The sequence below is a fragment of the Lagenorhynchus albirostris genome, chromosome X, assembly GCF_949774975.1.
Source record: "Lagenorhynchus albirostris chromosome X, mLagAlb1.1, whole genome shotgun sequence".
NCBI classification, from domain to species: domain Eukaryota; kingdom Metazoa; phylum Chordata; class Mammalia; order Artiodactyla; family Delphinidae; genus Lagenorhynchus; species Lagenorhynchus albirostris.
In genome coordinates, this window is record NC_083116.1 from 98457108 (window position 1) to 98474396 (window position 17289).

A 17289-nucleotide genomic window follows, 5' to 3' on the forward strand; every position below is an offset into this window, starting at 1 on the left:
GGTTAAGACTCCACGCTCCCAACGCAGGAGGCCCGGGTCCAATCCCTGGTCAGGGAACTAGATCCTGCATGCAAGCCGCAACTAAGGAGCCCACATGCCACAACTAAGGAGCCTGCCTGCCACAACTAAGACCCAGCACAACCAAATAACTAAATATTAAATGTTAAAAAAAAAAGAGGGAGGGAAAGATTCTGTTTTATAAAGAACATTTATGAGTTCCAGTTATGGTGGTCCCTGAAATTCTTTAGCATAGGATTCATTAAACTCCAATTTGACATTATAAAATGTTGAGCTAATTCCTATACCAGTTAATGTTCCTGAATCTTCTTTGAGTAGAATTCTTAAATATACAATTCTTGTTAATTATACGATGTTTTTTTAAGGGAACTTTATTTATTTATTTATATTTTTTTAAATTTATGGCTGAACTGGGTCTTCGTTGCTGCACAGGCTTTCTTTAGTTGTGGCGAGCGGAGGCTACTCTTCATTGTGGTGCGTGGGTTTCTCATTGCAGTGGATTCTCTTGTTGCGGAGCACAGGCCCTAGGCACACGGGCTTCAGTAGTTGTGGCACGAGGGCTCAGTAGCTGTGGCTCGCGGGCTCTAGAGCGCAGGCTCAATAGTTGTGGCACACAGGCTTAGTTGCTCCGCGGCATGTGGGATCCTCCCAGACCAGGGCTCGAACCCATGTACCCTGCATTGGCAGGTGGATTCTTAACCACTGTGCCACCAGGGAAGCCCTAATCATGCAATTTTAAGCTAGGAAAGACATTAGCAATCACCCAGCATCTAAGGCAGGAGTCCTGCAAAGGGAAGTAATTATCACATGTTTATGTTGTTAGCTAGAGACTGACTCTAGAACCCTGCTTAAAACCAAGACTAGGTTTTCTAGCTCAGCACAAATCTGTTTTTTATTATATTGTTTCTTTATTGTTTATAGGACACAAAAGCCAACCGAGAGGAACAGGCCATTCATGAATACAGTGAAAATCCAAAAGGTGTGAGCACATTTGACTTCAAAAGCATACTTTTAAAAAGGCTAGATACGGGGCTTCCCTGGTGGTGCAGTGGTTGAGAGTCCGCCTGCCGATGCAGGGGACACGAGTTCGTGCCCCGGTCCGGGAGGATCCCACATGCCACGGAGCGGCTGGGCCCGTGAGCCATGGCCGCTGAGCCTGCACGTCCGGAGCCTGTGCTCCGCAACGGGAGAGACCACAACAGTGAGAGGCCCGTGTACCGCTTAAAAAAAAAAAAAAAAAAAAAAGTCTAGGTACATAGAATACTACGTTGATATGTACATACAGATATTTATGCATATATGTGCTTTAACTAAAGAATTATGACTTACACGTATGTCTGTTTTACACTTTTTATTGTCACATGACCCTCATAATAAGCTATGAAATATGTGACACAGGCTTATGTGTTCTCATTGATCACCACCACAGCTTCTTCATGGCTGCTCATGTGTCAGTGTTAAGTGGTTTAGAACAGCCTTTTTACTACTTTTTTTTTTCAATCAGTATTATTAAATTGGGCTTTTGTCCCAGATCTTGATATGTCTGGTGAGCACTGCCAGACCCCATCGCTGATGTCCAGGCTGGTCTAGAGCCACAGCAGGCCATCCAGTTATTTCCCCCCTGAGCCCAGACCTGAGTCTTTGATCTTACCACAGGCGTTTCAGAGGAGTCCTTTCCCAAACCTTGCTGTTGATGTCAGAGAACAGGTGCCACAGAACAGAGGAGACCGTGACTGCCCTTGGGACCTACAGTTTCTACACCCAAATCATTGGTGCTTTTGCTATATGACCCCTATATTATGTTTCCACACCATCACGTCACAGTGGGCCTTTTGCTGCGATGTCATTACAAATAACTGTCTGTGGTAGTGGATATCTGATCAGAACTTAAGCAGAAGAAGGAATAGTTCCCTTAATACATTTTTCCTTCTAACTTCTGCAAAAAGAGTAGTAAGTTTTAGAATATTTTAAGCAAAATGTTAAAATATTTGTCATCTCTAAGTATTCTTAGCATATAACCTAAAGTGTTAAAAAGAAATTAAATGTAAGATTTAAGTTGTTGATAATATAAAATTAGAAGAATGCATATGTTTCATGAGTCTACTTTAAAGATCATTATTCAACTATATAACGTGGATTAATTTGAAATACCAAAAAAATGACATGTCCGTTTCAGTACAAATAATTTCACTACAATGAGGTTAATTTTTTTTAAAGGTAATTTATATTTTACAGAAGTCTTCCCTAACATTTACTGTTACGTTTGCTATACTTAGTACTGGTCATCTAAACATTTACAACATCGGTCAGGTCATTCCGAGATTTTTGCCTTAATTTTTCAGGAAATATGTAGTTGTCCACTACTCTTTAGTATTACCCCATAATTCATGGTTGATAGAGTTTCACTGAAAGCCTCAGGACTTTTCTTTTTCTAATTAGTTAGAAAAAATGTTTCTAAATATATCCTATCATAGGAAATATGCATGATCGTGCAAAGAGCAATTCTTCAGAGATCCTGGAAGATAGTAAATCAACAAAAAAATCAAAGAAGGTAAGTGAAATGAATTTTTCATTTTAGTGTTAAGGCTAAAGTATTGAATTGCTTCTACTACTTTTTATATGGTGATCCACATAATTTAACTCCCTTAATATGAGTTTTGATGACTCAAGAACATGTGACGAATTTCAGGTGATGTTTCACATTTTTAATGTGCATATTTACTTATTGGATTTTAGATTATGATTCAGATTGCTCTGCAAAAAAAAAAATAGCATGTTCCTTTCAATCATCCCACGCATACTGATTCATCATACAATAAAAGATATGTAAAAGAACTCTACTGCTTAAGTTATAAGAGTATAGTATCCTGAGAGTCTAGAAGAGAGTAAGGCAAAGCCAAGAAATAGGATGAATGAAAACATAAAGGTGACTGTGCTTAGAAAACATTACAACATGCTACTCCAGTCTCTCCTAGTACCTGTTTTGGAGTTGTTACAAGTCTGATGGATACATTTCTTCTTCTTGGAAGTAAATTACTCTTTCCACTTGCAGAAAAACTTTATTTAATCATGAGAACACATTTCCAGGTAGAAGTGTTAGGAGGTAACATGGAAGACAAGAAAAATGAAAAGCCTCGTTAATTCTTATTCAACCTAGGTGTCAGCTTAAATGTCATTTCCACACAGAGGCCTTTTGTAACCAGCAGCACTTATATAAATTATTATGTCCCATTATTATTCTCTCACAGAGCACCCTTTTCTCATACTTCTTAGTATTTGTCACAGTTTGCAATTACATAGTCATTTGTATATTCATTTACTTTATGTCTGTATCTCCCCACTGGCCTTCAGCTCCTTGGGGACATAAACTATTTTCTGTTTCACTTTCTAGTGTATCCTTAGCACTTATCACAGTTCCTGGTAAATGGTAGATGCTCAGTAAATATTTTTGGTTGACAATGAATTGTAAAATGTGAGGGGGTAAGAAAGAGGAAAGGATGAAGGTAAAACCAGGAGCCACCCTTAGGGTAGTAAACAGCCTGTCTTTTGCCATCTTTGTAGGTATATGCCACTCTGAAATTCCTTTCAGAATTACTTCAGAAATTTCAGAAGTTATTTTAGCCCAAATCTCCATATTGTTATCTTTTACTAAAAATTACTTCATGACCATTTTTATCTTTATAAAATTATAAGTTTGGATTACCGTACCCAAAGTTGTCTGTGACCTGGCTCAAAGGACACTTCAGAATTATTATCCTTCTTATAACATGCATCGCTAGAACATTTCATCAAGGTTTAAGAACTTTTTAGATTCTCCATCTAGTAGAACAGAACATTTAACAGATATTCCACCAGTATACTTCATAATGTTCCTGTGAAAACTTTTTTCAGTTATAAAGAGCTCAGGGAAAGAGTCTGGAAAAGAAAATCAAATCTGAGGGAGAAGCATAAAAAGTAAAGGAGTCAGGAGACCTAAGAACCTAAGGGGAGGAAAAATGAAATGAAGCAGCAGAAAAAAATATTTGAAACACACCTCTGACCAAATGAAAATGCATATTGTAGAATACGTGGTCGAGTTTAGGGAACTTTTCAGGCTCTCCCGTCTTCAGCATTGTCCATAGTTGGTAGGATTTGGATACGCAGGACAGGAGAGGCCGGAGCCAGGGAAGGCATGCTGTGTGGCAGGCACCTACTGTAGCATCAGGGAGCCCCACCAGTCCATGGGACAAAGGTGAGGCCAGGCCAGGATACAGAGTGCCAGGCTGACAAATTCAGTCTTAAACTTTGATTCTGCTTAAATTCTCATGTATACCTAATGGAAAAATATAATTCAGTAAGTATGCATTTCCTTGGATAAAGAAAAGAAAAAGTATTGAAAATTATATTTTAAAAAGTCAAGCAGTAATAAATGTATTTCCTACTTAAAGAATAGTCTGTTATTCTATATTTTTTAAAAAGGAAATAGATGATTTAGATGAGATTTTTTTCAATCATTCCCACATTATATATTTTAATCTACAATGTCTCTAACCTATTTATACCATCTAAGCCAAACAAATCAAACTGTTTTTAAAACTTGGAAAATAAATGATGCATTACTCATATCAAGATAAGCATGTGTTTGAAATTTTACATCCCTTCCCTTAATTAGACAGCCACTCCAAAGGTAATTTAAAAAAAAAAAAAAGAAGAAGTACACTCTTGGTCTCTACAAGACAGAATTCACCATTGAATTTTGTTTTGATGATTTTAAATGTTTCAGATAGCCAGGTTAGGACCCATAATTTTAATTGGTGGCAGAGATCTTCTGATTGTTATATTTGGAAATCGCCAAATATTGCTTTTCCAAACTGTAGCAAATTTGAATCCACAGTTAGCTGCTAAGAAAAATGTGTTATTGGCTTAATTTCCACCTAAGTAAGCTACTGAAAAAAGCAGTAAGCTTTTTAGCTATTAATAATAATTTCTTCCCATCATGGAATTAGTTTATTCATGTGTTTATTTAGCATATATTTACTGGGTGCCTCTTATGTGCCAGGCACAAGGCTAAAGGCTGCAGATAGAGAAGTTAAAAATCCAGTGCCACCCCTCAGAAACTAGCTAGAATATGGCAGATCCCCGGATAGTTCCCCATGCCAGTTCACAGTCAATAGATTTCTTATTCATTGTCACTACCATAAATGTAAGAGGCTGAGATGAGAATTTGTCCACCAAAAATTATGCCTGTGGATTCTTGCCTTTCCTGATGGCTTCCTTTTCTCTGATGCTAAGCTTTATTCACCATGGCAGCACAATTCAGCATGTTTGCCCCAAGTACACAGTTAGCTTTGCTCTATTGTGAGGAAAATCTGAGGTCAATTATACATATGGTATCCTGTTGCTGTCAGTTTTTTCAGGCTTAATACCTGAGACTATCACTTTCAGACCCACCCAATAATTACTCCCCTGCTTTTTAAAAATAGCTTTATTTAGGTATAATTGACCTATAATGAACTACACATATTTGAAGTATATAATCTGATTAGTTTTGACATACATATACAGCTGTGAAAGCATAATCACAATCAAGAGAGTGAACAGTGCCATTATCAGCAGAAGGTTCTTTGTGCCTCTCTGTGATCCCTGTCTACACCCCACATCCCCTTGCTGTATGCAGCAAATAACTGATACTGTTTTGAGATTCATCCATGCATGTATCAATAGTTCATTCCTTTATATTGCTGAGTGGTATTCTATTTTGAGTTAATTTCTTATATGGTAAAGGTATGAATTGAAGTTCTTTTTTTCGCATATGGACATCCCATTGTTCTAGCACCATTTTTTGAAAAATTTTTTTAAAAGCCTGTCCTCTACTGAATTGCCTTCATACCTTTGTCAGAAAGCAATTGAGTTTTTATGTGTGAGCCTATTTCTGGACTCTGTATTCTGTTCCTTTGATCTGTTTATCTTGTGCCAGTACCACACTGTCTTGATTACTGTAGCTTTGATATAAGTCTTGAAATCAGGAACTGTTAGTCCTCCAACTTTGCTCCTTTTCACACTTGTTTTGGCTATTCTAGACTCTTTGCACTTCCATGTGAATTTTTATAATCGGTTTGTCAATTAATGAAAAAAATGCCTGCTGGGATTTTGATTTGGCATTGTTTTTGAATCTACAGATAAACTTGGGAAGAATTAACATTTTAACAATATTAAGTCTCCTAATTCATGAACATGACATTTCTCTTCATTTATTGATATCTTCTCAAATTTCCTTTAGCAACATTTTGTTGAATGTTTCTTAACATGGAAGTTGAGATCACTGATTTGAGACCTTTCTTATTTTCTGTTATAGGCTTTTTGTGTTATAAATTTCCCCTGAAGTACTTGATATGTTGTGTTTTCATTTTCATTCAGTTCAGAATACTTTCTAATTTCCCCTTTGATTTCTTCTTTGACTCATGGGTTATTTAATTTCAGTGTTGCTGGAGATTTTTCCAGTGATCTTTCTGTTATTACTTTCTAATTTAATTACATTGTAATTGGAGAACATACTTAGTCTGAATTGATTCCTTTTAAATTTATTGAGACACATTTTATGGCCCAGAATCAAGTTTATCTTGGTAAATGTTCATTTGAGAAGAAGGTTGAGAAGAATACTGTGGTTGGGTGGAGTGTTCTGTCAGTGACAGTTAGGTCAAGTTGGTTGATAGTGTTATTCAAGTCTTCTCCATCCTTCCTGATTTTCTGTCTACTTGTTCTATTATTGAAAGAGAGGTATTAAAATCCCTGACTATAAATTGTGGATTTGTCTAATTTCCCTTGTACTTCTATTAATTTTTGCTTTATGTATCTTAAAGCTATTATTTGGTTCTATAATGTTTAGAATTGTTACCTGCTCTAACTAATTGACTCCTTCATCATTATGAAATGACCTTCTTTATACCCAATGATAGTCTTTGCTCTAAAATCTACTTGATGTGATATTATATAGCCACTTTAGCTTTCTTTGGATTAGAGTTATCATCTTTTAACATACTTTTACTTTTAACCCATTTGTGATTTTACATTTGAAGTACATTTGATTTAGGCAGCATGCAGATGGATCTTGCTTCTTTTTTTCCTAACATCTTTATTGGAGTATAATTGCTTTACAATGGTGTGTTTCTGCTGTATAACAAAGTGAGTCAGCTATACATAAACATATATCCCCATATCTCCTCCCTCTTGCGTCTCCCTTCCTCCCACCCTCCCTATCCCACCCCTCTAGGTGGTCACAAAGCACCGAGCTGATCTCCTTGTGCTATGCGGCTGCTTCCCCCTAGCTATCTATTTTACATTTGGTAGTGTATATGTGTCCATGCCACTCTCTCACTTCGTCCCAGCTTACCCTTCTCCCTCCCCATGTACTCAAGTCCATTCTCTACGTCTGTGTCCATCGACCTCACAACAAATAACTCAATTTCATTTCTTTCTGTGATTGAGTTAATACTCCATTGTATACATGTGCCACATCTTCTTTATCCCTTCATCTGTTGATGGACACTTAGGTTGCTTCCATGTCCTGGCTATTGTAAATACAGCTGTGATAAACACTGTGCTGCCTGACTCTTTTTAAATTATGGTTTTCTCAGGGTATATGCCCAGTAGTGGGATTGCTGGGTCATATGGTAATTCTATTCTTAGTTTTTTAAGGAACCTCCATACTGTTCTCCATAGTGGCTGTGTGAATTTACATTCCCACCAACAGTGCAAGAGGGTTCCCTTTCCTCCACACCCTCTCCAGCATTTATTGTCTGTAGATTTTTTTTTTTTTGTCTGTAGATTTTTTGATGATGGCCATACTGACTGGTGTGAGGTGATACCTCATTGTAGTTTTGATTTGCATTTCTCTAATGATTAGTGATGTTCAGCATCCTTTCATGTGTTTGTTGGCAATCTGGATATCTTCTTTGGAGAAATGTCTATTTAGGTCTTCTGCCCATTTTTGGATTAGATTGTTTGTTCTTTTGATATTGAGCTGCATAAGCTGCCTGTATATTTTGGAGATTAATTCTTTGTCAGTTCCTTCATTTGCAAATATGTTCTCCCATTCTGAGGGTTGTCTTTTCATCTTGTTTATGGTTTCCTTTGCTGTGCAAAAGCTTTTAAGTTTCATTAGGTCCCATTTGTTTATTTTTTTTTAATTTCCATTTCTCTAGGAGGTGGGTCAAAAAGGACCTTGCTGTGATGTATGTCATAGAGTGTTCTGCCTGTGTTTTCCTCTAAGAGTTTGATAGTGTCTGGCCTTACATTTAGGTCTTTAATCCACTTCGAGTTTATTTTTGTGTATAATGCTAGGGAGTGTTCTAATTTCATTCTTTTACATGTAGCTGTCCAGTTTTCCCAGCACCACTTATTGAAGAGGCTGTCTTTTCTCCATTGTATATTCTTGCCTCCTTTATCAAAGATAAGGTGACCATACGTGTGTGGGTATATCTCTGGGCTTTCTATCCTGTTCCATTGATCTATATTTCTGTTTTTGTGCCAGTACTATACTGTCTTGATGACTGTAGCTTTGTAGTATAGTCTGAAGTCAGGGTGCCTGATTCTTCCAGGTCCGTTTTTCGTTCTCAAGATTGCTTTGGTTATTCGGGGTCTTTTGTGTCCATTCAAATTGTGAAATATTTTTTGTTCTACTTCTGTGAAAAATGCTGTTGGTAGTTTGATAGGGATTACATTGAATCTGTAGATTGCTTTGGGAAGTATAGTCATTTTCACAATGTTGATTCTTCCCATCCAAGAACATGGTATATCTCTCCATCTGTTTGTATCATCTTTAGTTTCTTTCATCAGTGTCTTATAGTTTTCTGCATATAGGTCTTTTGTCTCCCTAGGTAGGTTTATTCCTAGGTATTTTATTCTTTTTGTTGCAACGGTAAATGGGAGTGTTTCCTTAATTTCTCTTTCAGATAGTTCATCATTAGTGTATAGGAATGCAAGAGATTTCTGTGCATTAATTTTGTATCCTGCTGCTTTACCAAATTCATTGATTAGCTCTAGCAGTTTTCTGGTAGCATCTTTGGGATTCCCTATGTATAGTATCATGTCGTCTGCAAACAGTGACAGCTTTACTTCTTCTTTTCCGATTTGGATTCCTTTTATTTATTTTTCTTCTCTGACTGCTGTGGCTAAAACTTCGAAAACTATGTTGAATAATAGTGGTGACAGTGGGCAACCTTGTCTTGTTCCTGATCTTAGAGGAAATGGTTTCAGTTTTTCACCATTGAGAACGATGTTGGCTGCAGGTTTGTCAGATATGCCCTTTATTATGTTGAGGTAAGTTCCCTCTATGCCTACTTTCTGGAGGCTTTTTATCATAAATGCGTGTTGAATTTTGTCAAAAGCTTTTACTACATCTGTTGAGATGATCACATGGTTTTTCTCCTTCAATTTGTTAATATGGTATATCACATTGATTGATTTGCATATATTGAAGAATCCTTGCATTCCTGGGATAAACCCCACTTGATCATGGTGTATGATCCTTTTAATGTGTTGTTGGATTCTTTGTGCTAGTATTTTGTTGAGGATTTTTGCATTTATGTTCATCAGTGATATTGACCTGTAGTTTTCTTTTTTGGTGACATCTTTGTCTGGTTTGTTATCAGGGTGATGGTGGCCTCGTAGAATGAGTTTGGGAGTGTTCCTCCCTCTGCTATATTTTGGAAGACTTTGAGAAGGGTAGGTGTTAGCTCTTCTCTAAATGTTTGATAGAATTCGCCCGTGAAGCCATCTGGTCCTGGGCTTTTGTTTGTTAGAAGATTTTTAATCACAGTCTCAATTTCAGTGCTTGTGATTGGTTTGTTTATGCTTTCTATTTCTTCCTGGTTCAGTCTCAGAAGGTTTTGCTTTTCTAAGAATTTGTCCATTTCTTCCAGGTTGTCCATTTGATTGGCATATAGTTGCTTGTAGTAATCTCTCATGATCCTTTGTATTTCTGCAGTGTCAGTTGTTATTCCTCATTTTTCATTTCTAATTCTGCTGATCTGAGTCTTCTCCCTTTTTTTTCCTGTTGTGTCTGGCTAATGGTTTATCAATTTTGTTTATCTTCTCCAAGTTTTAGTTTTATTGCTCTTAGCTATTGTTTCCTTCATTTATTTTTGATCTGATCTTTATGATTTCTTTCCTTCTGCTGCCTTTGGGGGTTTTTTGTTCTTCCTTCTCTAATTGCTTTAGATGTAAGGTTACATTGTTCATTTGAGATGTTTCTTGTTTCTTGAGGTAGGATTGTATTGCTATAAACTTCCCTCTTAGAACTCCTTTTGCTGCATCCCATAGGTTTTGGGTCGTCATGTTTTCATTGTCATTTGTTTCTAGGTATTTTTTGATTTCATCTTTGATTTCTTCAGTGATCTCTTGGTTATTTAGTAGTGTATTGTTTATCCTCCATGTGTTTGTATTTTTGACAGATTTTTTCCTGTAATTGATATCTAGTCTCATAGTGTTGTGGTCGGAAAAGATACTTGATACAATTTCAGTTTTTTTAAATTTACCAGTGCATGATTTGTGACCCAAGTTATGATCTATCCTGGAGAATGTTCCATGAGCACTTGAGAAGAAAGTGTATTCTGTTGTTTTTGGATGGAATGTCCTATAAATTTCAATTAAGTCCATCTTGTTTAATGTATCATTTAAAGTTTGTGTTTCCTTATTTGTTTTCATTTTGGATTATCTGTCCATTGGTGAAAGTGGGGTGTTAAAGTCCCCTACTATGATTGTGTTACTGTCGATTTCCCCTTTTATGGCTCTTAGTAATTGCCTTATGTATTGAGGTGCTCCTATGTTGGGTACATAAATATTTACAATTGTTATATCTTGTTCTTGGATGGATCCCTTGATCATTATGTAGTGTCCCTCTTTGTCTCTTTGTAGTGTCCTTCTTTGTCTCTTTATTTACTATAATAAAACATATAGTCTTTATTTTAAAGTCTGTTTTGTCTGATATGAGAATTGCTACTCCAGCTTTCTTTTGATTTCCATTTGCATGGAATATCTTTTTCCATCCCCTCACTTTCAGTCTGTATGTGTCCCTAGGTCTGAAGTGGGTCTCTTGTAGACAGCATATATACATGTCTTGTTTTTGTATCCATTCAGCCAGTCTGTGTCTTTTGTTTCTAGCATTTAAGCCATTTACATTTAAGATAGTTATTAATAGGTGTTCCTATTACCATTTTCTTAATTATTTGGGGTTTGTTATGGTAGGTGTTTTCCTTCTCTTGTGTTTCCTGCCTAGAGAAGTTCCTTTAGCATTTGTTGTAAAGCTGGTTTGGTGGTGCTGAATTCTCTTAGCTTTTGCTTGTCTGTAAAGATTTTAATATCTCCATTGAATCTGAATGAGATCCTTGCTGGGTAGAATAATCTTGGTTTTAGGTTTTTTCTCTTTCATCACTTTAACTATGTCCTGCCCTGCCTTCTGGCTTGCAGAGTTTCTGCTGAAAGATCAGCTGTTAACCTTATGGGGATTCCCTTGTATGTTATTTGTTGCTTTTCCCTTGCTGCTTTTAATATTTTCTCTTTGTATTTAATTTTTGATAGTTTGATTAATATGTGTCTTGGCGTGTTTCTCCTTGGATTTATCCTGTATGGGACTCTGCACTTCCTGGACTTGATTGACTATGTCCTTTCCCATATTAGGGAAGTTTTCAACTGTAATCTCTTCAAATATTTTCTCAGTCCCTTTCGTTTTCTCTTCTTCTTCTGGGACCCCTATAATTCAGATGTTGGTGCGTTTAATTTTGTCCCAGAGGTCTCTGAGACTGTCTTCAATTCTTTTCATTCTTTTTTCTTTATTCTGCTCTGCGGTAGTTATTTCCACTATTTTATCTTCCAGGTCACCTATCCATTCTTCTGCCTCAGTTACCTGCTATTGATTCCTTCTAGAGAATTTTTAATTGCATTTATTGTGTTGTTCGTCATTGTTTGTTTGCTCTTTAGTTCTTCTACGTCCTTGTTAAACGTTTCTTTTATTTTCTCCATTCTATTTCCAAGATTTTGGATCATCTTTTACTATCATTGCTCTGAATTCTTTTTCAGGTAGACTGCCTATTTCCTTGCCATTTGTTTGGTCTGTTGTGTTTTTACCTTGCTCCTTCATCAGCTGTGTATTTCTCTGTCTTCTCATTTTGCTTAACTTACTGTGTTTGGGGTCTCCTTTCCACAGGCTGCAGGTTCGTAGTTCCCATTGTTTTTGGTGTGTGCCCCCATTGGGGGAGGTTGGTTCAGTGGGTTTTGTAGGCTTCCTGGTGGAGGGGACTGGTGCCTGTGTTCTGGTGAATGAAGCTGGATCTTGTCTTTCTGGTGTGCAGGACCGCATCCGGTGGTGTGTTTTGGGGTGTCTGTGTACTTATGATTTTAGGCAGCCTCTCTGCTAATGGGTGGGGTTGTGTTCCTGTCTTGCTAGTTGTTTGGCACAGGGTGTCCAGCACTGTAGCTTGCTGGTCACTGAGTGGAGCTGGGTGTTCACGTTGAGATGTAGATATCTGAGAGAGCTTTCACCATTTGCTGGAGCACCAGGGTCTTGCTTTTTTATCTAATCTGAAAACCTCTGCCTATTTATTTATTTATTTATTTATGGCTGCATTGGTTCTTCGTTGCTGCGCACAGGCTTTCTCTAGTTGCAACCAGCAGGGGCTACTCTTTGTTGTGGTGCCCGGGCTTCTCATTGCATTGGCTTCTCTTGTGGCGGAGCACAGGTTCTAGGCATGTGGACTTCAATAGTATTGGCATGTGGACTCGGTAGTTGTGGCTCACAGGCTCTAGAGTGCAGGCTCAGTAGTTGTGGCGCACAGGCTTAGTTGCTCCGTGGCATGTGGGATCTTCCCGGACCAGGGCTCGAGCCCGTGTCCCCTGCATTGGCAGGTGGATTCTTAACCACTGCGCCACCAGGGAAGGCCCTGCCTTTTTCATTGGAGCATTTAGACCAGTTATATTTAATCTAATTATTGGTATCATTAGGTTTAAGTCTATTATCTTACCACTGGTAGTATTCTTCTTTGTTCCTAAAAAAATGCTCCTTTATTTTATCAAATATTATTATAGCTATACTAGTTTTCCTATGGTTAGCATTTTCCTAATATATCTTTTTTCATTCTTATACTTCTACTTGTACTTTAGATGCGTCTCTTGTAAATGGCCTATAAGGTGGATTCTGACTTTATACTTTTTAACATGTACCTAAAATCTAAAGCTAATCAATGTTCCTTTTTCCCAAATATTACCAGGATCTTAGAAGAGTTTTCTCTCCTATCACTCGTTTTTTTCCCATTTTACATGTTATTGTATCGAGTATTCTATGAACTTTTTTAACCTCATCAATCAAATATCATTATTTGTTATACCGCTTTCTTTATTCACCATTCGTTTTCACATCTCAGATGTCCCTTCTAGAGTGTTTTTTATTCTTCCTGAAGAAATCCTTTGGAAGTTACTGCCATAAATTTCGTTCTGAAGTTAACTTTTGCAGTTGCTACTCACTGGAAAATTAATGGTGGTATGGCTGATTGACAGTTATTTTCTTTTAGTATCTGCTCCCATTGTGGCTCTTAAGAAATTTGCTTTAGTATAATTGCTGGTAACTTCACATATAATCTGTCATTTCTGTCTGGCTGCTTTTTACATTGTTTGTTTGTCTTTGATGTGCTTCATTTCACTATGAGATGCCTAGATGTGAGGTTTTTTTATTTTAACTTTCTTCCAATTCATTATGACTCTTGAATCTGAGAATTCATGTCATTCATCATTTTAAGAAAATTCTCATCCATTATATATTTGAATATTTCCTCTCTCCTCTTTGGAGCTCAAGTATAATAAAACTTTTTATTCTGTTATCTATGTCTTTTAATTTTTACTTTTATATTTTCTGTATCTAAGTGATATTTGGGGAAATTTCAGAGCTTGTCTGTTTCATAGTATCTTTTCATCTGAGACTAATCTGCTATTTAACCTCCTTATTGAGTTTTAATTTCAGTTATGTTTTTCACATATTGAAGTGAAATTCTATTTTGATTCTTTTTCAAATCAATCTGATCTTTTACCTTGTTTTGTTTACCTAGTACCCTGTTTTTTATTATAGTACTTTAAATAATTTAAGCAAACTTATTTTATATTCTGTATTTAGTTATTCCAACGTCAGACATCCTCCAGAGTCTAAATCTGTTTGTTGCTTTGGCTGGCTTGCTAGTGGTGTCTTGTTTCCTTCTGTGTTTTGAAATTTGGATTGTAAATTCATGTTCAACCAGGACTTTTTGTGGAAATCCTTTAAAGCTTAGATTACTGTAAGTCCATCCATAGAGAATTTATATAAAATTCTGTTAGCTTCCCTGGGTGTTACCATTTCGGGACAGCTTTTAGTCAATGTCTCAGTTAAGGGTTTTCCACCAGTACCGTACATGTGAACCCCAAACTCACATTAGGAAAACATCATTAGGCTGAGAGAGACATGTTATTTTGTTCTCTTCCATTGTTTGTAGGTGGACTTACATTAAAGGCCTAGTTCTCAGAGGGTCCCCACTTTACATAGGAGTCTCAGTTCCATTTCTCCATATTTTGTGAGATCAAATCTGTTAAAATCCAAGAGTTGAAGTTATGAGATCAGTAAAAGCCATTTCAGTACTCAACTCACCCCTGAGGCTTCCTGCTCCCTCTTTTTTTGTCCCACAGGGATTTCCCTTCATTTTATGTGAGCTTACCCACACATTATAAAATTATATTTTGTATACTTCTAAAGCATTTCTTGGCATTTTGTAGTGGCAGAATTTTTCAAGATGTGTATATTCCTACACAATAGCAGGAACAGGAGTTCTCCCATTTTAGTTCATAGACTCTATCTAGGCTAACTTTTTGGGTTACAACTTTTCATTCTAGTTCCTCCATTCTTTAAGGCTAAAGGCAAGCTATTATTATTCGCACCATTTTAATTTCTGAAGGAGCCAGATCTTCAGCTGTTCTTTGGTTTTGGCATCTTGTCAGAACCATTACTTGGGTTGTCATTCTTTAGGAATCCTGTTTTCTCTCTGGCTAAATCCTCAAAGGGCTTAAATCATTTGGAACTTTTCAGTTATCATCTTCCTTGATGTCTCCTGCATGTGCCTTGTTGGCCACTCTCTTCTTGATATTTTCCTCCCCTGACTTCTGAGTTGCCTTTTTTTCCTGATTTTGTTCCTACAAAACTCAGTCCCCAGTGCTGGCTCCTCTTCCTCTGCCTACCTTTCACACTTGGCTTTTCCTCAGTCTCTTTTCTTCTGTTTTCTCTTCTGCCCACCTGGAATCCCTGGGTTATGGAGTCTACTTTCGTCTCTTCAGCTGTTATCTGCATTCTGCCTGTCCGCAGCCCTGGCCTCCCCTGAGCAGCAGGTCTGTTTATCCAACTGCCTACTCAGACCCCTGGGGCTCCCACCCCCATCATTTGGCAGCACTAACACTTTGCCAGAAGTTCTGATCTACAGGAATGGGGAGGTATGTCCTCTAGAAGATGCTGGTTTTCATCTTTTTCTCTTATAACAAAACAAAGTGAAATACTAAATTTGTTCTTTGAAGAAAAATGTTAACATATTACCAAAGCACTGATAGTGTTGAAGGGTAAACCCTGAAAGGTCTTGTTTTAGGGAAGAATCATGATTGCAATTGGTAAAAGAAAAAAGGCTGGTGGATGCTAAGACTGTACCATTGTGGTGCCTCATAAAGATGTGATGAAATAATGTTAAGACTTGTTGAAAATTATACCCCCTAAATACTGTTAAGTGACTGTTTCGCTTACTGAAATGAATTCTCTGTGTGTTTTTTTTCTAGATTTTCCTCTTTAAAAGGATGTCATTGACGAGCCAGAAAAGTAGAAAGCAGAATAATAATGAGCCACTCCCAGAGATAAAATCAATAGGAGATAAAATAGCTTTTAAAAAGAATAAGAAAGATGCCAACAAGAAGCACATGGGGCAAAATCATCAGGATACCTCACCCCCAATTATGGAGAGAAGGTCAAAATCTTGCATAATACTGTGAATATATGTTTATGTTTTCATGGTCACCATGCCCATTGTAATTTATACTTGAAAAACATTTGAGCTCTGACGGAAAGTTTCTAATAACAAACTTTTAAAGATATAACTTAAGAACGTGTTTTATTTGGTTTGAATAGTATGACCAGTTTTGATATTTATTTAAATGCTGATATTTTTGACAAGCAATTTCAGAATATGTGTATCTCAGACTCTCCTTCAAGCGTTGTGGCCTTAACTGTTCAGTGTTGCAATATAAAATATATTTTTATATGTGAAACTTAAATTAAGATATTTCATAGTTTTTACCAAATTTTACTGCTTTATAATTTCATAAGGCAATATTTGCAATCTCATGACACTAACAGTTTTTAATGTATTTGCAATTTTCAAAAACGGAGTCAAAATTGTTTTTAATGAACATATTTTAATAAACTATAGCTGGTCGGTTCCACTGTTTAAATGGGTGAATATGAATAAAATTTGGAGGTACTTGGAGTTATCAGTTGACAAAACAGGGGCAAAAAAAATCTAATTTTAAAATATTGAAAGATGCAAAATGCATTTCCCTTTGAGTAAAGAAAGTCTCAGGGCAACTGTATAAACAGGACATCTTTGTGGAGAAACTGTGTTGAAATTTCTTTGCTTCCCACTCCTCTCTTTAGGGAGGTGATTTGACATGAAAACATTGCAGATTATCTGCACTGTTTGACCATGCCACAGATCACCAGTCTGGGAGAACCGGACACAGCCAGACTGGCTCATTGCAGCTGTCTCTAGCACTGACAGTGGTAACTAAGGTTGGCTGTGTCACACAGTGCTCTGCCACAAGGAATAGGAAGGGTAAAGCTGCTAAGTCTGCTCTAATAGAAACATTGCTTTCCTGTGCTCACAGATGCTACTTATTTAATTGATCAAACTACCTTCATTTTTCCCATTCTAACTTCTGACTAAAACATTTGCTTATTCAATCACAGTGACCATTGCCCCATTTAAACAAAACAAAACAAAAATACTCCATCTTTGTGTTTCACGTACAAAGGCTGTAAGGATTTTAGTCTAGAATAGATGTGATTTTGAAATCTTACAAAATAGTCTCCTATATTACATTTAGTGGAATTCTAATTTTATTAAAGGTAAGTTTAATAAAAAATTTTGCTATTGCCACTATAGTACTAGTACAGTATTGTAAAAATACTTTGCCAAAATATAAACTATAGAAGCCAAGTGGAAGTGAAACTCACAATAATACTAAGAT

General features: G+C 36.8%; 1 protein-coding gene across 4 annotated transcripts in view; it reads left to right on the forward strand.

Annotated features, from left to right (window-relative positions):
- RPGR (retinitis pigmentosa GTPase regulator) overlaps positions 1-16545 on the forward strand; it is a 268816-nt gene extending 252271 nt beyond the window's left edge. For all 4 annotated transcript variants that reach the window (XM_060138689.1, XM_060138690.1, XM_060138691.1 and 1 more), the window contains 3 exons: positions 940-997; positions 2493-2569; positions 15826-16545. In XM_060138689.1, coding sequence (XP_059994672.1) covers positions 940-997; positions 2493-2569; positions 15826-16035 — 345 coding nt within the window. In that variant the 3' untranslated portion in view covers positions 16036-16545. The remainder of the gene's footprint in view (positions 1-939; positions 998-2492; positions 2570-15825) is intronic.
- The last annotated feature ends 744 nt before the right edge of the window (positions 16546-17289 follow it).